Raw genomic sequence first — 22,708 nt, forward strand, 5'->3', positions numbered from 1 at the left:
CACATTTTTGGGCTCTTAAACAGTTTAGAGTTCTGATTGTTACCTTTTGAGATCTTCTAAAAATTTATTGAATCCCAGAATATTTAAAAAATTCAAAATCACAGTCTTAACTGAGCATGAGGAGATTTTTCTCAAGACTTTCTTCTTCCCTTATAAACAGTTTATTTCTGCCAGCAAACAGGTGGCCAATGTTAAGGTGCTTGGCAATTACTTAATATATTTTGACAAACAGACTGTTGTTCCATCTAAATGTAAACGTGCAGAAGAAAAAACAAATGGAAAGTCAATTTTTTAAGTTTTCCTTTGAGAATGTACAACTGGTATATTTGAGAAATTAGATCTCACTATAGAAATGTATGAGAGTGAAGAAAATACAACCTCCTTTTTTTTTCTTTTCTTTTTTTGGGGAGGTGGGGGGGACAATCCCTTTTGTGCCCAGTTAAACCTCCAGGCTTTTAACCGGTTTGTTTGCCCTTATTTGTCATTCAATTCCAGCTGCCTAGAGCAGTTAATACGCAGGCTCTGAGTGGAGCAGGAATATTGAGGATGGTGAACAAGGCTGCAGACGCTGTCAACAAAATGACAATCAAGATGAATGAATCGGATGCAGTAAGAGCTGATTTTTCGACTTGAATAATGAGATGAATTAATGAGCCCAACAATTGCATTTTAAAGCTGTACAAGTAGAAAATAGGATATTAATTTGCTTATTGAGTTTAGTTCTCAACCACATCAGTTGACCACCATGGTTATCCATGGTTAATTTGTTGCTTTAAAACAAGGAATGTAGCTTGCTATTGGTAACCTAATTTAAAGTAGTTTGTTCTGGCTAAATAAGCTCCATTTTTCATTTTTTTTGTTAGTGGTTTGAAGAAAAGCAGCAGCAATTTGAAAATCTGGATCAGCAACTTAGGAAACTTCATGCCCATGTTGAAGCCTTGGTCTGTCATAGAAAAGGTTTGTTTACCTTATTATTTATTTGTTTAATAACATGAATTAACTGAAACATTTTATAAAAATTTTTATTAAAATGAGTATTTTGAAGTTATTATAGAAGGGAAAAAACATAGTTTAAGAGAATGTTTTCTATCTCAACTTTGTTGTTTAATATTTTTTGTTCTATTTTAACCTCTAGTTTAGAAGTAGAAACATCATGAGCTTATAAAAATATATTTTAGATTATGGTTTAAAATTGTTCACTTGGTTAACTCTTTGTTAATCTTTGTCATTTTCCTTAAAATATGTGTTCTGTGCCTGTATTTTCTTGAAAACTCTGAAATATTTTCTTCATTTTTGAACCATTGTATTTAAAAATCTGGGTGTTTTGTTAAAAATATATAGAAAATTTGAGTTGTAATTTTTAAATTTCATGGTGAGTTTTCTTTTTTGGTTTTGTTTTATTTTTAAAGAAGGCTTTTGATACAGATTTTTTAAATTCTTGATAAGTAAGTTAGTATGTGCCATTATCAGCAATACATTTAAATACAATAATTACAAAAATCTAGTTTGTTGAAAGCAGTTTATAACAGCTTTTGCTATTTGTATTATAGCTCTTAGCAAATGGGCTTTAAGGTTCTTTTAGATCACTTTTCACAATGCAGGGCCGCAGAGCAGTTTCCAGGCAGTGTGATTGTTAGTCACACACCAGCCTGTCGACATCTGTTTTTATTTGTAGTATCTAAAGTGGTCATGTTCAAAAGTCTCTTTAGAAATTCTCAATATTTCACTAAGCACTGTCGCATAAAAAGAGGAAAAGAATAAGATCTATGAGAATTGTATGTACAGTTTTACCTTGCTTTCCTCCTGTTGGTTAAATAATATTACTAAAAATTATACATATTTTTTAATAAGTAAATGTTTAAAGGCAAAGTATTATAAATCAGTTGTGTGTACTCTATGCTTTTCATATTAAATATACATATATTTACATATTTTTTAAGGAACACTTAAGGAGAGAAAGGGGGGCAGATTGTTGCATTGTTAAACAGTTCATCTTCTGCGGATACAGGCAGTGGTTCTGACCCTCAGGAGAGCTTTGAGCAGTGGGCATTTATGCCCAAGGCATTTTAGTGGCTGGTGGTTTTATGTAAATATTTTAAAATATAATTTGGGCAATTCGTGAACAGATAAAATTTAGAGAAAAGGTGAAAAAATCAAAACAATATCTAAAAACTTTACTAGTGAACATTAAAAGTGAATACTTTTCTATTTCAGAACTTTCAGCCAACACAGCTGCCTTTGCTAAAAGTGCTGCCATGTTAGGTAATTCTGAGGATCATACTGCTTTATCTAGAGCTTTGTCTCAGCTTGCAGAGGTTGAGGAGAAGATAGACCAGTTACATCAAGAACAAGCTTTTGCTGACTTTTATTTGTTTTCCGAACTACTTAGTGACTACATTCGTCTTATTGCTGCAGTGAAAGTAAGCCTTGTTTTGCAATCTTCCTTGAATTCTTCTCACTTCAGTGGTTTGCTTACAAGAGAATTTGATTATTCATAGCTTAAATTTTTTTCGTATGAGTTGTACAATGCAATAGACAAAATTGATGTTTTTAGGAGGTCTGAGGAATGCCTTATTTGGCATATACATATTTACATGTACAAGTTTGCAGCTAAGTGGTAGCACTTGTTTGCTCATTGTAGCACAAACGGAAACTACCTACTGGATTGTAATATCATTAGTAAAACAATAATGAGAAGCAGGATAAAACCAGAATTGATTGTTGTGTGAATGTGTTTAATGATGACTTTAGCATGGATTTGGTCTGTAAACATTCTTCGTATATTCCAAAATGTGTAGTCACCTGTATTTATAGATGAGATAGGATTAGATTAGTTACTAAGTATGAACAGTATTCAATTTCTAAATAGTTGGAAAAGTGATCATTCTAATGGAAATCAATATTACATAGTTATATCTAATATTCAAATAATTAAATTGAACTTAATATTATCTTATCTTATGTTTCAGAAGATACCTTAAGATCTTACCTTGTTTTTGAATTATTGTTATGAACATTAGTTGTAGAATGAAGGAACTGGGTATTTACCTTGAATTCAAGCATCTAGAAAGTTCCTTGCTTTCTAATGCAAAATTTTTTCAGCTGATATCTGTGATGAAATTAGTATTTATCTACAATCAATCACAACATAGATGCATTGTATGTTTATTGATTTGGTTTTCAAGCTAATGGTAACAGTGTACTAGAAGCTTCTTAGCACCTTAAGAATGATGCTTTCTTAGGTTTGGTAAAAGTACCAATTTTGCTTGTATTTACTCTAATATGTACTTTTATATTTCTGGTGGTTAATTTTTCTTTATAGTTACTTAAAGATGTTAATATAAATAGCAGTTACCTGAATATACTTCATGTTTATATAGGTAACTTAAGATATGAAGAAATCCAGTTTACAGATAATGATTCTTTTTTATTTCTCACCTACCCTCACCTCATTCCAGAGCTCCCACTAACATAAGAGCTGTAGTTAAAAAGTATAGCACCTGCAAAAAACCTGTGGGTCCAGAAAGGGCAGCTAGGCAGAGTCTATGAGAAGGGGTAGCTGCTGAGAAGGCCTACCCTGGGAAAATACTCCCTGGCACAGGTGGCCTGTCTGTGTAATGGATGTTGATCCCTTAGAAACAACTTTCCTTGTACTGCCTAAATCTTGCTTTACTTTTACCTTTTGTGAAATTACAGTTATATTCATGTTTCCTAGAATATGTTCTATAGAACAGAGACATCAAAAAATATACCACTGTCATCTGAGTTTGGGAGATAATGTATAAAATGCCCTTGTCTTGTATACTCAGCAGGCATGGAAAAGCTCTAAAATGTCTAGGAGTAAAAAAAAAAAAAAAAAAAAAAAATAGACATTTAACTTTGTTTAATCTAGACTTCCAAATTCATATGAATAGGAATTTTCCATTTAATAATTTTTACATATATAGAACACATTTGGGAAATACTGAATTAGTGATTTATTGACTAAAGAGCTATGGTCAACTTATACCATGAGGTAAATTAATGTCTTTCAGATTGGTTTTGTGCTGAAACCTAGTCTAGGTCAACTGCACCAAGGAGTTGAGAAATTACAGAATAGGGTGACTGATGGAATATTTCTGGTCTTTTTTTGTTTCTTTGTCTTAAACTAATTCATTTTTATTTGAAAAAACAATACATGCCCATAGAATTCTAACAGCCCCAAAATGTAAACTTCTTTTCTACCTAAGACCTCTTCCCTCAGTCAGATATTAGATTCTTGTGTATTTTTATAGAATTAGCTATGCATGCATAGGAAGCTATTTTCTTTCTTTCTTTCTTTCTTTCTTTCTTTCTTTCTTTCTTTCTTTCTTTCTTTCTCTCTCTCTCTCTCTCTCTCTCTTTCTTTCTCTGTTTCTCTCTCCCTCCCTCCCTCCTTTTCTTCCTTCTTCAAAAAGGAGCACACTATTATATATACTCAGTTCTTTGCCTGCTTTTTTTCACTCTATTTTAGAGCGGTCTCTATATCATCATGTTACATTTTTAATAGTTGCATAGTGTTCCATCATATAGCATATAGGTGTACTTTGAGTTATTTACTCAGCCCAATATTAAAGTATTCTAATAATAACTCTGGGCACAAAATTTATAGAATTGCTAGGCCAAAGGGTATATGCATTTCAGTAAGTAATGTCATAACAGCTCAAAGAGGTTATATTTCTCTTACTCCCATCAATATATATGTTCCTTCTTCTACCCAGCAATGAAGGTATTTTTTGTATACGTTTTAATTTTTTTAGTTAGCGTGAATTTAAGCATCTTTACAAATGATAAGCCATTGCATTTCTTTTTTCATATATGCTCCTTGTTCAATTTTTGTGTTTGATTTTTCTTATTTCTAATAGCTGTTTAATACTCCTTAGCCTTTTTTTTTTTCATACTATGACTGTTTGGATGATAATTTTGAAACTAGGAGTACTTTGGGAATTAGAATATAGAGCCCAAATGGCGAACTAAAGAAAGATAAATTTTACCCATTCAAAATATTGCCTGGACCTGACCTTGTACCGGGGAACTCTTGTTTTCCTCTTTTTTCTGCTATAAGGTCTCTTGATCTAAGACTTTATGTTTTTACTAGTACTGTTATCTAGCATATATTAATTAGTAAACTCATTGCATTTCATTCTTATGTACTCATCTTCTGTGAACGACTAGAGTAGTGTCAGGGATTGAGAGTAATGGTTATGAATGTTTTTAGCACTAGAACTCTTTATTAAGAATTCTTACAGGGAATTCAAATTTATAAAAATATTTTTCTAAACACCTAATAGATGTGTTCCACAAGGAGTTTAAAAGCATCACTGTTTGGCTATAAGTAATCAGAATCCTTTCAGGATTCCAGGAAGGGCAACATACTTTCAGATTCACTGAATTAGAATATGGTATTAATTAAATTAAAATTGCAGCATCAAATTTCCTGGTGGGCCAAGAAAACCACTCATAACTGCAGCCTTGTCTAACCTAGATCAACCTGGATGGAAATGTGTAGCCTAAATTGGCAGGGGGATGGGGATCCAGAGTGGATCATCAGTGTACATCCATCCCTTTTATAGAAAAGGCTGGTTCTAGAGTGGATTATTTTCACATACAAAGACAAATGTTATTATGGTTTAATTGCTTTTTAAGAGATAGCATTTTAGAAGAGCAAGTAGGGTTCTGGTTTATTTTCCAGTGTTACAAAAATAGGAAAAAAATGAAGAGAAGTTTTAATTCTTATACAGTTAAGATTAATTTATTTTTCTAAAATGACTTGAGTAGTTTTACTATTAACATAGCTCCTACACCTGTATCACAATAAAGATGTGATGGTTTTGGGATATTATGAGATAATAAATTGGTCAGCAATCAAATTAGTCTAAATTAGTATATCACTTAAAAAAACAGTTGATATATACAGGGTAGGGCAAAAGTAGGTTTATGGTTGTGCATTTGTGAAACAGTTTATTCTTGAATTACTATTTATTGATTATTATTTTCCATGTGAACAACTGTAACCCTACATTTGCCCACCCTATATTTAGAACTTAAGCAAATACTGAAATTTAAGGGCATTTTGGTTAGCTTCTGCCCTGTATTTGTACAGATTTTAAGTAATCAAATTATTAATGAACAGAGGAATTCATAAATGAAGAGCTGATATGGCCCCATTCCCCTAGCAGGGGTGTCCAACCATTTGGCGTCCCTGGGCCACACTGGAAGAAGAGTTGTCTTGGGCCACACATTAATTACACAAACACTAATGAAAACCAAAAAATCTCAAATGTTTTAACTAAATTTACAATTTACTTAAATGTTGGGCAGTATTCATAGCCATCCTGGGCCTCATGTGGCCTGTGGGCCACAGATTGGACAACCCTGCAAGACCAGGCCTAAAATTTTACATTACGTTTTGGTTCTGTGTATGTGTACACATAGAGAGTGAGCATCAGGAATTGTTGGTTTGTTTTAAATGGTAGTGACTGAATCTGTTTGTTAGATGTATTACTTTGGTGCTTTTGGCCCAATTTGGCTGAAGCTAAATTAATTCATAATAAATATTTTTATTTGGGTCTTTTAAATATAAGAAAAGCAGACAGTAAGGACAGTAAGATTCACTTACTGTGAGAAGAGAAATGATAAGACATGACAAATTAAATCTGGCAAAATGGACTTAAATGCCTATAGATAGGGTGCTTTGACTCAGTGGTTTCCCCAGAATGTGTGTTGTCCTGGTTAGTTTAAATGTGCGCAGTCTTTAAGAACTCTCTGGGAAAACTACTTAGGTTTCATGTTGATTTGGAGTTTTTAATGTTCTTGGTCACATTTTAAAACTGTGCTATATGATATAAATGCAGTCTATTTTTTCATATTGCTAAGTTTTTACTATTTGTACTTTTAGTAAAAATTGCGTTAATCAGCTACATTTATATGTGTATGTTATTTAGAAGTGACTCATAATATTACCTACTAATTATTAAATGTCCACTAGGTTAAGACACTCTGCTACATACTTTTCATTTTATTTCTAATCCAAAAGTATAGATCTTATTTTTCTCCTTTTATATTTGGAAGACTAAGGCTTATAGAAATTAAATGAATTTACCCAAGATCATACAGTAACAAAGCTGGATTTCAAAGCCAACTTTGTTCTAAAGCTTAAATTTTTTAAGTGTACTACATACTTTCTCTTCAGTAGGTCCCTTTAAGAACATACATTTATTGTTTCTTGATTGATAAAGCTTTTTATTTGGAATAAATGAAAACAATCCTTGGTTTCATGCTTTCTGGCTTACCCAGTTTTATTAATGCTCCAGTTAGTAAACACTAAAGTAATATGACTTATCCATAACATCAGGCTAGAGGAGGGATTATTCTATTCTCTCATACTAGCCATCATTTTTTTTCATGAGACTTTTACTTACTCTCTTATGGTCATATTTTATTTCTTTCCTCCAGTCATTTGCTCCTTCTCTGACAAACCCATTGAAAAGAAGTAATGGACTTGGTTAACTTGTTCTATTACAGTCTTTTGTCTATTTTTTTGGTTCTGCATTATACACACACCCACGTGTGTATGTATATATATATATTTGTTTGACCTCTTCATCATGTATAAGACATCATGTATTTTTTGTTGTTGTTATACTTAATTTCTTTGCTTTTCTTTTGCTATTGGTAATCTCTTCGTCACGTTTTTACTTGACTTTCTGTTATCTTACAGGTTTTTCCTATTTTCTTTTTTCAGTTTCTGGCATATTTCTAACACTTAAATCTACTTTTGATGTTATTTAGTAGGAAAACTTCCAGTGTAGCTATGACACTGGCATTTTTCTACTGAAGACATCTTTCTTGAAAGTATAAAACTCTGTAAAATGTCTTATTATGAGTCACATTTAAAACTCTAAAGGCTATTTAAACGGATTTTGTATATTTTTTAAATTCTGAGCTCTTATATTTCATCCAGTCACCAGGATTTCTGTTTTTAAGCAAATAAATACAGAAATAAATTTATTTACTTATTTATTTTTGTATTGACATGTTTATTTTTAGTATGTCAGTGTATTAGAATAGAATTTAAATACTGGGTTTTACTGTTTTTAGTACTACAGTACTTCTAGTATGAAAATATTTTCGTATTTACTGTCACTTAATAGCATTATGTCATTCACTTGTAGGGTGTGTTTGACCATCGAATGAAGTGCTGGCAGAAATGGGAAGATGCTCAAATTACTTTGCTCAAAAAACGTGAAACTGAGGCAAAAATGATGGTTGCTAACAAACCAGATAAAATACAGCAAGCTAAAAATGAAATAAGAGAGGTGATTAATGCAAAATGCTTTATTTATCTCTTCGCTCAAATTTTCCATGAGTCATTCATATATACATAATTTTTCACAAATTTTTTTCTAATCATTCAACACCTAGCTGTTTTTCCATAATTTTATAAACTGTGTTAGAATTATCTTAACATTTTGATTTTCATTAAAATCTTCAGAGCCGTTTATTACTTGCACATGATCATGGAATAAATAAAGACACAAGAAAATGGTTTAAATTTATATTTAATTATTAATTACACATTTGTTCTGAGATAACTAATTTGATTTCACATAATTACTTGTTTTGTGTCTAAAAATAGTTGTGGAGGTGGACTTGTCCCTCATTTAACTGTATGGGCAACATTATCCCCCATATATATGTATTATATATGGTATTTTAGTAAGTTTGTATAAGTTTATTATAATTTATACACTTTTTTTGCCATGCTTCAATAAGGAAATTGAAGAGGTAGGACAACCTTTATATTACTCAAATGTACCTGCTCTTGGAAGAGTATGTACCAGTGTTTTGGTTACGTAGTGGGAAAATATCATTTCATAGCTTAAGTCTTTAGTTATTTTATTTTAGCTGTTTCATTGGTCACTAATCACATTTTGTTGTTTCTTTACTGAATTTAATGTTTCCTAAAGGTCGTCAATAGAACATAATTCCACAGTTTTTTAAAAATCTAGACATTTTACTATTACAAAAACTGTTTTTTAAATGTTTGTCATACAGTTTTCCTAATTTAAAGAATTTTTATGGGTAAATAAATTGTGATGAATGTGTAGTCTTGAAATTAGCAGAATGTAGTTGATGTATTTTAAAATGATTAATGATACAAAAAAGATGAGAAAATTAAAATCTAACACTGCTAAATGATTTGATAGTAAATTTTATCATCTATCAGGGTGTCCAACCTTTGGGTGTCTCTGGGCTACATTAGAAGAAGAGTTGTCTTGGGCTACACAATGAATACATTGCAACACATAATCACACAAAAAAATCTTAACAGTGTTTTTAGTACATTTATGATTTTGTGTTGGGCCGAATTCATAGCCATCCTGAGCCGCAAGTGGCCCGTGGGCTGCAGGTTGGACACCCCTGCTCATCCTGTGGTTAATTCAGCAATGGAGATTGTAGTTAAGTAAGTACTAGAATATTCTAATCTTAAGTAAACCTGACAGTGAAATATTAATGGAAATTAAGCTGATACACATCTCTATTGCTGGAAAGTTCGATACAAGTTTGAATGATGCTAAGTTGGGCTTTGCCAATATTGAGCTTTCTCAAGATTTTTAGGCTTACGTTAAATTGAGTGGTCATAACAGCTAGTTCTATAAACTTTTTCCAGACCAAAAAAAATGTATGTTTTTGCTTGTATTTTATTAGTGGGAGGCAAAAGTACAACAAGGAGAAAGAGATTTTGAACAGATCTCTAAAACAATTCGAAAAGAAGTGGGAAGATTTGAGGCAAGTATGGTTTATACTTTTCTCATCAATATGATCACATTTGCTGTGACTTTATGGTAAAATCAAATTTAGTTGTGTACTAATGGAGCTTTTCTCTTGTATTGTACTTGAACAGAAAGAACGAGTGAAAGATTTTAAAACTGTTATTATCAAGTACTTAGAATCATTAGTTCAAACACAACAACAGGTAAGCTAATTTGTTTATAACTTATAAACTTCCAGGTTTTATTTTTAGAATGCTTTTTCATTTTGAAGATAATTAGTGAAAGGAACTTTTATAGTTAAAGAGGAATAAGTAGTGGAATAGAGAAAACCAGTAACAGCAAAGGGAAAATGGCAGTTAAAATAATTGGAAACGCTCACTTCCTTTTTGCTTCTACTCTTTCGAACTACTAGGTGAGATATACTTTTCCCAATTTTAGGCTATGAAAAATAGGACAGGTTTTCCCTTTCCCTGTCTTCTGAGTTTTATTTCCCTATCAATCATACTGTGTATAAATTCTTACAAGAAGTTCTTCTCTTTCATAAAAGACAAAACTTAAACTAAAAATATCTTTAAGGTTTTAAAAAATAATTGTTTTGATTTTTGTTTTATGTTGGGTTTGTGGTGATGATATGCCACCAGTAGTGGCATTTGTTTCCCTCAACTAGACAAGACAATGGTGTTTGTGTTACATTAAGTAAAAGTCTTTAACAAGATAACAGAGTTTTTTCTTTTGTATTTTAATATAAATTTGAGTAATCAAATTATTTAATGTCTTGAATAAAAAGATTTCTTTCTTCAGTTAGTTTTAAGACATGTGGATTAGAAACTTGCCTATATAATTTTTGAGTTAAGTGATGATATTATATCTTCAAATTATATTTTTAATCATAAGTACTTAATTCATAAGATCAGATTTTTAATATATGATAATAAATAAGTCATATCAATTTTTTTTTAAAGGAATTATTTTAAACTTTAGTTTATACTTCAGTCTATTTTTTTTGGACTGTCCATCAACGACTGGTAGCTAATTCTTTCCAGACTCTTTCTCCCGTTCTTCCCCAGTGTCTTTTCTTACTCCTTTGTTCTTTTGGCTAGCAGTGACATACAATATGAATACTCTCTGATTTAGATGTTATTACTTTATATTGGAAAAGTTCATTGCAGTTGTATTATTTAAGGTAACCTTATTTATACTAACATCTTATTTATAAAACTGTGTATTGTTTCTATATACAGCTTTGCATAAATCAAAAAATCCTGTTTTGGGATATTTTTAAAATTATATTATTTACATCAAAAACAAATTAGCCAGAAGTAATTAATAAAGTTAAATTGTTTATACATGAATTATATTGACAAACTTCAGATAAGGGAATTAAAATGATTTTAACCAGACTTTAGTAAATGTTAATCACTAATAGCTATTTGCATAGATTTTTTTTTAATGCTGTACAGGACATACATGCATATAAATGACAAAAAGGTAATGAGAATATCTTTTATTTTTGTTATCATTTACAGCTGATAAAATACTGGGAGGCATTCCTACCTGAAGCCAAAGCCATCGCTTAGAAGATTACTCCTGTTAGAAAGATCTCAGATGTTTGTTCCAGTTACGCTAATTCCACAGTGAAATCATTTAAAACCATCTAAATAAACCACTATATATTTTATGAAGTACATGTGGTTTTTATATATATATAAATATATATACACACACATACACACTCTTGACATTTTATTACAAGCTGCATGTCCTGACCCTCTTTGAATTAAGTGGACTGTGGCATGACATTCTGCAATACTTTGCTGAATTGAACACTATTGTGTCTTAAATACTTGCACTAAAAAGTGCACTGCAAGATCAGAAAATTTTACAATATTTTTTCTTTACAATATGTTCTGTAGTATGTTCACCCTCTTTATGAAGTGAATTATCAGTGGATTGATTAATGTTCACTTATACATTCCTGTACAGAAATTATGACTTTGTGATTACAGTAATAAAATTATATTCCTTGTGAAGTATTAGTAACAAATTATTTGGGTGTATAAACATATTAGGGATCTTTTAAAAGCATTTTTAATAGGAAGAGACTTTTCCTTGTAGATACATATTTTTTTATTGACAGAAAGAGCTGAACTCCGTTATCATTAAATGACTAAATGAAGCTTAAGCTGTCTTATGCAATTATCACAAACCAAAGAACATTTATCTTTTGATTCAGCTCTGGGTAATGCTCTTGTCTTCAGTAAGGAAGAGAATAATTGTCTTTGCTTGTTATTATCCACCCCTAGTATAAGTGCCCAGTTTAAGAATTAGGAAGAAATGTATTTATGTGCCTCTATTACAAGTCTTACGGATTTTGCTCATCTACTACCATCTTCAAAATCCAAGACTTTGCATATATTTAATTTATTCCCTTGCCTTTCTGTGTTTTTGTTTTAAACTAAAAGTTGATTGTTTATGGTTATAATTGACAAAAAATGATACCATGCTAAAATACCTCGTGATTTGATGACTAACCAAGAATGACACAAAGCAAATTCATGAAACCTGTCGTTGGAAACCTTCTCACCTATTCTCTATCCTGTTTGGATGGCTGTTGCCTAATCCTTAATACTGGTGAAAGTTTAACTTGTGGTGGGCATTAGAGTTATTTTTATTTTTTAAAAAGTACTCCTAAAGATGTCTCAGTTCTTGAGCTCACCAGCTAAATCTCCCAGCGGAGTGCAGTATGGTATGTCCTGTCTAGCAGCTTACTAGATACAATTAGTGTATCAGAGTAGAGTACCCCCAGGATCTGTTTGCTTTCACCACTTATTTCAGTTGAAATTTTAAGCATACTGTAGGAATTCATATTTATATTCCTAGAACCCAGAAGAGTGCCTGACACATAATAGGTTAATAATAAAGACTTGAACAGGGGGAAAAAATCCTGGAAGATGCAAAATAAAGTTTACTCTTTTAAGAAGAAGAAACTGAAACAGAAGTAGTATAACCTTCTATTGCTTCTGTTGGAGACAACTTAGAAACTTTTGAGAAAGGAGTAATTTGTATATATACATGAGATGTTATCTTGTTTGCCTATTGAACAAAGTATAGGCTTACTGGGAATAGTTTCACTATAATGATGTCCTAGTGTGATATCCATAGTTATATTACTTCCCAACATACAGTTTAAATTGGGGTTAATAACTTAGTTATTTAAGCCAAAATCTTTCATTCCATAGTGGTATATGTTTATTAGAACATTCAGTACCTTCAAATAAATATTTTCAGTTTTGATCAAGTTGAAGAGAATAACAGACCCACACTCCATTCCAGACCGTATTCCTCTTAACAGCCTTTGCTAAACGAAAAGGAGTCTGCTGGAAATTTAAAGGAAATTATATAAGCCTCTGATACCTACCAACATTTTAACAGGATTTAATTTCCGTATCCACTTATCTCCACCCATCAATCTTCATATTTCCTATTCATATTACCAAAATATTTCATTCCAAATAAATAGAATAACAAAAGCATTAATAGTTCTGATAACTTTTTAGTTGTATAGGTTTGAATTTGAGTATTTCCTTTTTTCTTTAACCAGACGAAAGTTAAAGAAGGCCTAGGGCAGCATAGTACAAGGGAGAAGCGGAACTTGAGGTCCACAGACACGTTGCTTCTGTCACTCAGTAGGGATGGACTTTGGGCGTATCACCTAAATCTCATCTGTAACACAGGAGTGTAATACTCTGATTCTGAAGTGCCTTCTACTTTAAAGTATTTTGTTTAAAATACCAAACTTCAATATAAATATTCTGTCAGAAAATCAAGTTCTAATCAAAGCTACCTTCTACTAATAAAGAAAACAAAGCTAGAGAAAAATGTATTTACAAGTATGACTTCTAAAACAAAAATAAGTTTTGATTGTATTTTTGATGAGCTATTTTAAACCATTTAGCTTGTTTTATACATATATGTATATATATTTATACTAGCTTCAAAATACCCTTGTTTCATTTTTCCTGTTCTTTGAAGCTTTTAAATTGTATCATGAAGATCTAGTAAAGTTTTACAAGTCCCTTTTACAAATTGTTCCATAAGTGGTTTTTAAATATAAATTAGCCTCTTAAATCAGGTTTTTTGAAAGGAAGTTTACATTCCTTTAAAAATGCTTCTTTTATATTCCTTTAAAAATTGCTTCTTGGTATCAAAGACTTCCATTTTTCTGTCTTAAATAAAGCATGTGACTAGTAATAAAGCTAAATGGCTACTTTACTTTTCTTGTTGCTCCTGCATGGGCAGATGTGATTAAAACAAGAGACAGCAGAAATTCAGGAACAGTAATTACAGATAGGCTGCACAAATATCATCCTGGTTTTTTTTTATAGGAAATACTTTTTTAATTTTTTTTAAATGTTATTTATTCTTAGAGAAGGGGAGGGAGAAAGGGAGAGAAACATCAATATGTGGTTGCCTCTTGCACGCCCCCTACTGGGGACCTAGTCTGCAACCCAGGCATTTGCCCTAGACGGAATGAAACCAGCGACCCTTCGATTTGCAGGCCAGCACTCAATCCACTGAGCCACACCAGCCAGTGCAACATCCTGTTGTTAAGGAAAGGAGGCCATGTGGTGAGGAGGAAAGATAAACCTGAGAAAAGTAAGTCCAGCTTCACTGGCTTGGGAACTTTGGAGGCATTTCCATATCATACTCACTAGTGAGGGAATTTATGTTATACTATCTCTCTGTGTGACATAGTGTGTGTTTCAAAGTATTGGGGATGAAAAAGACTTTGAGTAGAATCATATCCTCTTCCTTATCCAAAATCCAGAATTACTCCTAACCCTCACAGTGAAGGATATGGTTTGAAGTAATAAAGAACGTAGATGGTTGGCCAGACACAAATACTAAGATGAGGAGAATCAAAGAACGATGTGAATAATTGCTGATTACTCGTTGTAATCAGGGCCATGAAGAGAAGGCCTGGTAATCTCTGGATGACGTCCTTAGAGTTTAGGCCAATAGAAACATAATGTGAACCACAGGTATAATTTTAATTTTCTACAAATTTTTTTTTAATTTGTTTTTTGTTGAATTTATTGGGGTGACATTGGTTAGTAAAATTAGATAGGTTTCAGATGTACAATTCTGTATAATACACATCATCTCTTTCTCTCTTGTGAGTTCACCACCCCAAGTCTCCTTCCATCATCATTTATCCCCCCATACCCTCTTCATCATCCCCTACTATAACCAAGTTTTAATGAGTAAAAGAAGCAGGTAAAATTAATTTTAATATTTAACTCAGTAAGCTCTAAAATATTTTAATATGTAATCCAATATATTAAAAATTATTGCAGTATTTTACATTCTGTTTTTCACATTGGCTCCAATATCCAGTGTGTGTTTTACATGTTCACCGCATCTCCACTTGGACTAGCCACCTTTTGAGTGATCAGTTGTCATACCTGCCTAGTGCCTATGATATTGGGCAGCACAGGTTTAGACAGTACCTGTGGAAGTGGAAATGGAGAGTAAGTCCAACAGCTGGTTTGTTATTTACTATCTCAAGTTCGGCGAAGAATCAGAAGCTAAATAAAAAGGACTAGTTGGTTTTGCTTTCAAGGGCAGGTACAATTTATGTGCAAGACTTTGTAGCATAGTGCTTTGCAAGTACTGGGTACTCAGTATGTACTATGAATACATTGCCAGTAAGAAACTTGATAGTTTCGTACTTCTTCACTTTACAGATAGGCAGATCCAGAGTTTTAAATCATTATGATGAAACTGATTTTACCTCTTAAATCTGTGTGTTAACTGTGAGCATTCTTTCTTGAAAGTGTATTGGTAAGCTTTTCAAGATTCTTGTTCTGATCATTAACTTACAGAATTCTAGGAAGTCCCCTGGGATACAGAGAATTTATTTCTTCAAACTATTTCTTCAGAAGTGGCTAAGAGTAGAAGATGGTACAAGACAAGAAAGTTGTGACTTGCTGCCTAATCTTTTAATGCACATATGAAGAAATTAAAAATGTTCATCTTCCTCTCTCTTTTTACATTTACAAAATTTTCTAAAGACTGAATAAGTTTAAGTATTTTTCTTAACTGGGTAAAATGGAAACTTTGTAATTAAAGGCAATTAAGATAAAGCTGACCATTTGTTAATACACAGAAAATTATTATTTTTATTAAGGCCAGTTAATAGAATAAACTGCTTTAAGGGAGTACGACAAGAAAAAACGTTCTATTTTAAAATTGTTTATGTGTAACTTTAATAACTAAAATCAGACAAAATTAGCAAAACTAAACAATAAATTGCCTTGTTTCCATAGTCAAGTCTCGAGTTATCTTGATTTTTAATTTTATTCCCTAGATATTTATTTCAAATGTTCTTACTACATGTCTGTAAGTATGTGTGGATTTGTATGTAAGTATGTGTGGATTTGTATGTGTACATAAATGTGTGTGCATGCAGGACAGTAGACTTGTCAACCAAAATGAATTTCTAAATTTCATTGAAAAATGTTTCCCAGCCTTTTGTAACTGAGACATGAAGCAAAATACTTACATTTTCAGTTACATTGTTTAGGTATCATTGTTTTCTCAAAACCAACTTGAGTTAATTTTGTTTCTGAAATTGATTCCCTTCTCATTTCTACTGTTGTTCTTACAGAGTTAAGATCTTGTGTCCATGTTCCAGAACTATCCTAAGTCTCCTATGAAATAAATACACATTCTTTCAGTTTCCCTACTCTGCCATTCCTACCACCTGCTGGTAAAATGACCTTCCTAAAGCAGAAATCTTATTGCAATGCTATGCACAATAATCTTCAATAGATCCCTAAAGACCAGCGGTGTCAAACTCATTTTCACCTGGGGCCACATTGGCCTTGCAGTTGCCTTCAAAGAGCTGAATGTGATTTTAGGACTGTATAAATGTAACTACTCCTTAACTAGGGGCAAGGAGCTCTACATCCAGCCCTTTGAAGGCAACCTTGAGGTTGATGTGGCCCCTGGTGAAAATGAGTTTGACACGCCTGCTATAGACTACAAAGTCCAAATTATCTAGAATCTTGTCTCAAATTACTGTTTCTGTTTTGCTCTTACAACCTTATCTTCACCCACCTTTTTCTTTAATCAAAAATGCCCCTGTCTTGTGAGCATGTTGTATGCTTCCCAGCTCAATGCTGCTACTGATGTTACCATGTCTGAGTTACCTTCTTGCCCTTAACAGCAATTGTTTAAGCCTTATCTTCCCTTTTTACTTGAAGTCCACATCTTTGTATCCTTTTTAGCCTCCTAAGTGGATGAAAGCCAGGAACCTCTGTTGATGTCTAGTAACTAGATCTCTGTTAATAGGGCTCTAGTAACACTTTGCACTTTTCAGATTGTACTTATGGGTGGCTGTCTTGCATTATAGTTGTCGGGCCTTACTGCCTTGACTAGTCTGTATGCTTCTTCAGGAATGACTATATCCTTATTTCTTGTAAAGCCTAGCATGGTACAGCCAAGAGAGTGTAATGGAATGATTAAGAATAGTTATGCATTTAGCCTGCTAGTTTGAACCTGGCTCAAGAATCTACATCACAGACTTGGAGCAAGCTATTTTACTCAAAATTTAGTTTCCTTATCTGTAAAATGGAAAATAATAGTACCTGTTCAGGCACTCTTTAAGAGGCTTAAGATAATTAATGTGAATTTCTCAGCAGTAGCAAGTACTTGATACACATTAGCTATCATGCATCCAGTAAGTGTTTACCTGCATTTTGATTATTTCACCAGTCTTTAGGGATTCTTCAAAACAGTGGATGTGTGCTTGACTGGGGTCTAAATGGGCTTACCAGAAGGTTTTCCTCTCAGAACAGTTTATCCCTGAGATCTGCCCTTGGAGCCCTGGGGGCTGAGGATCCTTGGTGGATGGGGAAGGATGCTTGCAGTCAAAACTTTGTATTTAGCCAACGGTAGTTTAGAGCTACCCCCACTACAAGGATACTCAATGAGTCTTGACAGGAAATGAGCTAGAGACCTTTAAAGATGACTGGGGACAAAGGCAAAAAAAGCGAGAGAGAAATGTGGCAGTTGCTCAGGGAAAGTAGTTTATTTGCTCCCAGAAACACATACAAGAACCTAGAATATGTTGTAAACTAAGGGAGGTAGTAATCAGTGAAGGAAAAAACACGGAAAATAAAAGGATCACAATAAAGTCTAATGGAGTGGCAATCATCCAGACGAGTGATGGTGAGGGCCTGGCCACTGCAGTGGACATAGGAAAGGAGAGAACCTAGGAAAATGGAAATCAAAATGGGCAAATTTTGTTCATCCAATAAATATTGTTCATCCCTATGTGTCAGACACTGAAGCAATGGATTAGGTATCAAGGAAGGACAAGATAGCTGTCTAGGATGGTGCTCAGGCTTCTGGCTTTGATGGCATGGGATACCGATGCTTTGATTAATTGACATAGGAGCTATAGGTTTGGGGAAGCATTGCTCTTTACAGCATGTTGTTTCTGAGGTACATTTGGACATCCAACATGAACATGTATGAGAACAAAAGCCAGGACTAGATATTTCATCATCAACTTAGAAATAGGAGCATGCTCTGTCGCTTAAAACCATCATTGTTAATGAAGGAACCCTCAGAGAACAAATAGAAGGAGGTTGGCTTGCTGAGGTCAAAATACTGGGTAATGCTAATGTTTAAAGGAATAATGGAGGTGACATCAGGTAGATGGATAGGGCCTCAGAAAGAAGTAGGGATGTTTTCTTGAAACAAAAAGAAGGGAAGGATGAGTATATTAGGAAATAAAGCCTGACTGCTTTTCTTGGTGAAATAGGAAGTTGAGCCATCATCAGGGGGTGATGTCAGCAGGAAGCAAAAGCAAGAGGCCTGAGAACAAGGGTGCACATTTAGGACACAGGAGATGAGTAAGCCACTGATGAGTACTGACTTTCAAATGAGTTTGGAAATCAATTCGCAAAAAGCCAACCAGAGAAAATATCCATTTCTTCGGCCACGAGAAAGTGGGACTAAAACAGGGATTGTGGGTGAGGGTGGGGAAAAGTCAAGGTGGGGAGGATTTTTAAACAATTTTAAAAACCAAAACAAAGACAAGAGCAGTGGCAGGCATAAACGGGGACAGGGATGTGGTGATGAGGTGAAAGGTGTTCTGGTCGTGAGGGAGTCGGAGGGAAGGACGTGGTCAGAGGAGGAAACCTAAGTTTCAGAAGTGACGTGGATTTTTAGTGTACTGGTGCTTTTAAAAAAATAACTTCAATATGCAAACAACTGTTGGGGCTCTTCAGTAGTGCGAGTAGGATTAATGCTTTGGATCCTCAAATTTACTTTTTGATATACCAAAGTATTAAGAGCGTTGGCATGTCACTAAATAAAAATTGACTTCAGTTTTCTGATTTTTAGATTAACATTTATTTCATCAAGTTAATATGTGCACATAGCTTGAAAACTAAATTTTCATTGGAAAGGCATGGTTCCAGGCCTTCCACAGACCCTGTTTGCCCAGGCCTTTTCCTCAATGACAAACTCTTTTTACTTGTAGCTATTTCCTCTGCCATTTATATACCTTCAACTTTGTAAATAAAATGCAAAATATTAAATATGCATATATTGCTATATTCTGGATCAGTTTTAGACATTATCTACTTGTCTATTTTTATGGTGATGAGACTTTTAGTTCTCCTACTTAGCCATTTGTCTGGCTCACACACTCCCACCCCCTACTTCCAATGTCATCATTACCATTTTTAGTTACATCAGTATTTCCATTATTATGCCTATACAAATATTGATCACCGTTGAAAGTTGCATATTTAACCATTATTTTCATTTTTTTAAGAAAAATAAGCTTTAATTTTTAGAACAGTGTGGTGATCTTGAAGACTCCTTTTGCTTCTCCCTGGGTTGTGTCCCCTGTTTTCTATACTCCATGTTTTCTTCTTTCTTGATTTATTCCCTCACTTTGGTGGCTATACAGAGTTCTGGAAATGGATACACAGAAACTATGTTTTTGAAACTGTTTTACCTTAATGCTTATAGGTAATTTAGCTAAGCATATGTCGAAAATAATTTTCTTTATAATTCTGAAGACAATGCTCTATTGTCTTCTAGATTCCAGTGTCACTGATGAAAATTCCAAAGCTATTCTGATCTTTTTTATATGACTGCTCCCCCACCCCCACAAGACTAGAGGATCTTTTATCACTAGGGTTCTGAAGTCTCACAGAGATTTGCTGGAGTGTACACCTGCTTTCATCCTGTGTGGGTGTTTTCAGTCTGAAGACACAACATTGAGTTCTGGAAATTTTCTTGACTTATTTCACTCAGGATTTCCTCACTTTTGTCTTCTCTTTCTGGAAGACCTAATTTTTTTTTGATAATGGACATCCTGAACTGCTGCTGTTACTTTCCTCTCTCTCTCTCTCGAGATATAAGTGATAGTTTGCTTTTTCCAAGTTATTTTCCTCTCTGTTTCCTCCAAGTTTTCTGTTTTGGTCATTCTTTCGTGTTAGATGCTTTCCTGAGATACCTGTTAATCCTTGGATGTCTCCTCAGGATTAGCAGTGGGAATTGCAAACTGAGTAGAAGCTCTGGGTGCAGTCATGGGGCCTGGTGGATTTGAGTGTTACCGGAGAGTGATCTCATTGGGCTGTTTGTAGGGAATTTCCACTGTTGTTATCTCTAGATTTTTCCTCTTGGGCTGGTCAGATTTCCCAGAGGATACTTCTCCTGTTTCCTTCCTGGAAGGTAGAGTGGTAGCTTCCAGCCTCTACAAGGTTTCAGCATCGGTCATACAATATGTATATGACAACACCCCCAGATTCCAACAATTTTTCGGTAAGTTCCCATGCCCTTACTGGGCTAGTCAACTTCCAATGCAAAGACTCTTTTCCCCCTCTCAAGGATATGTCCTCCAGAGTTGCACAGAGGTAGAGTAGGGAATTAAGGGAACTTCCTGATCCTCAGTTTTACTTAGTCTTCCTTATTTTAGCCAGCTGCATCCCATTCTAGAGGTACCTGCTGTTCCTGGTCTCTGAGCTTCTTGGGTGTTGTACTGTGTAAATCAGATTGATTTTCAGCTGTGCCACTGCTGACCTAAATTTAGCTTTTTCTTGTTCACTGAAATTGTTACTAATCTATCTGCCCTCTAGCTTACAGAAATATTGTTACTGTTCTCTCTTCTCCCGTTTTCCTATCTCTGTGGGTTTAAAAAAAGAAGGAAAAAAAAATCCCTTGTTACAGTTTTATGGGGCTGGAAGAAGGAGCGAAACTAGTTATGTATGTTCAATTTATTTTCTTAACCCAGAAATTCTGTATCAACTTTTTAAACTGCAACATAGCATTCATAGTATAGATACACCAACAAATTTTGATCCACAATATGATAGAATTTGTTTCCCAAGTTTTGCCATCACAAAAAATGCTGTACTCTTGTACACACCTTCTCTGCCCTGCACATATGGAACTGCCTCTAGAAGTGAAATTTCTGGACTGAATGTGTACCTGTGAAACCACAGTAGCTACTGTTAATTTGTCACTCAAAAAGACTGTCCTAGTTTACCGTCTTACCAACAGTATTCACTTCTCCACTTCCTTGTCAGCACTGGAATAATCCTTGAAATTTTTGCCTATTGAGTTGAAAATGGTACCTCATTATTTTAGTTTTTATTTCTTTGATTACTACTAGACTTAAGTAAGCATCTCTGCTCATGGTTATGTGGTAGTTAGCTTCCACCATGGCCCCAAATAATGCTTGTCTCCTGAGGCTTAAGCCATTGTGCGATTCCCTCCCATACTGAGTCAGCCTAACCTGTATAATCAGTGAGATATTGCAGAAATGAAGAATGTCTTTTGAGGGTAGGTGATAAAAAAAATCATTGTGGCTTCTGCCCTGAGCTCTTTTGGATCTTGCTTTAGGGAAAGCCAGCCTTGATGTCTTCAGGACATTCAAGAAGCCCTAGGGAGGTGTCTGAGTGGCTAGCAATTAAGGCCCCCTGCCAACAACCAACATTAACTTGCTAGGCCTGTGAGTGCACCACTTTGAGTGGATCCTGCAGCCCAGTAGAGTCTTGAGGTGACTGTGGACGTCTTCACAGCAACCTAAGCTGCTCTGAGATTCCTGACCCACAGAAACTGTGGACGATAATAACTTTATTGCTGTCAGCTAAATTTTGTTATGTGGCCATAGATAACTAACATGGTTTGGGGGTGGGGAGGTTTGGTAGATGTAAAGTCTTCTGGAAATTGCCTATGTACACTGTGTCCATTTCCTCTTGTGCCACTAAAAAATTTATGTACTTACTCTACATATGAAATATGCATTAATCCTGTTATACATGTTACAGGTACTTTCCTCAGTTTATTGAAAGCTTTTACACTTTACGGTTTTTAGATTAATTTTAAATCTTCATCTAGTCTAAAAATCTTTCTCTTAATGTCTTTGATATTTTGTATATTGTAATAAAAAAGACTGTCTACCTTAAGGTTTTATAACTGTTTTTTTCCACAGAGCTTTTTACTATACATGGAATTCATTTAAAAAATCTATTTTTCTCCCAGATGGATATTTACTTGCCATAAACTATTATACCATTTATTTAAAGTATTTTAAAAATTTAATAAAACTTTCCTGTTTAAACATTTATTAAAACTCTATAAACACTATTTATTGAATGGTTCATTTTTCTCCCCATGGGTTTGAAATGCCATTGTTTTTTCATACCATGTTCCCCCATATCCAAAGATGTAGTTCTGGACTATTTGAGACCCTTTATCATTGTCCAGTTCTGTCCAGGATCATACAAGGTTTAATTACTATGGCTTTATAGTATGCTTTGATATTCTATAGATTAACTTATCCCCTTGTTCATTTTCTTTTTGCTCAGACTTGCCCTGGCTAT

At 33.8% G+C, this 22,708-nt stretch overlaps 1 protein-coding gene across 2 annotated transcripts in view; it reads left to right on the top strand.

The window, feature by feature from the left end:
* Positions 1-11,476, top strand: part of SNX2 (sorting nexin 2) — a 60,319-nt gene extending 48,843 nt beyond the window's left edge. Inside the window, exons 9-16 of one of the 2 annotated variants that reach the window (XM_045838055.1) lie at positions 496-609; positions 864-957; positions 2,215-2,420; positions 8,193-8,336; positions 8,794-8,805; positions 9,730-9,810; positions 9,926-9,997; positions 11,321-11,476. In XM_045838055.1, the coding sequence (XP_045694011.1) occupies positions 496-609; positions 864-957; positions 2,215-2,420; positions 8,193-8,336; positions 8,794-8,805; positions 9,730-9,810; positions 9,926-9,997; positions 11,321-11,371 (774 nt within the window). In that variant the 3' untranslated portion in view covers positions 11,372-11,476. The remainder of the gene's footprint in view (positions 1-495; positions 610-863; positions 958-2,214; positions 2,421-8,192; positions 8,337-8,793; positions 8,806-9,729; positions 9,811-9,925; positions 9,998-11,320) is intronic. The other variant, XM_045838056.1, reaches the window with a different exon arrangement.
* Positions 11,477-22,708: the final 11,232 nt, after the last annotated feature.

The sequence above is a fragment of the Phyllostomus hastatus genome, unplaced genomic scaffold, assembly GCF_019186645.2.
Source record: "Phyllostomus hastatus isolate PE091 unplaced genomic scaffold, TTU_PhHast_1.1 phas_contig_254, whole genome shotgun sequence".
In the NCBI taxonomy this organism is placed as follows: Eukaryota; Metazoa; Chordata; class Mammalia; order Chiroptera; family Phyllostomidae; genus Phyllostomus; species Phyllostomus hastatus.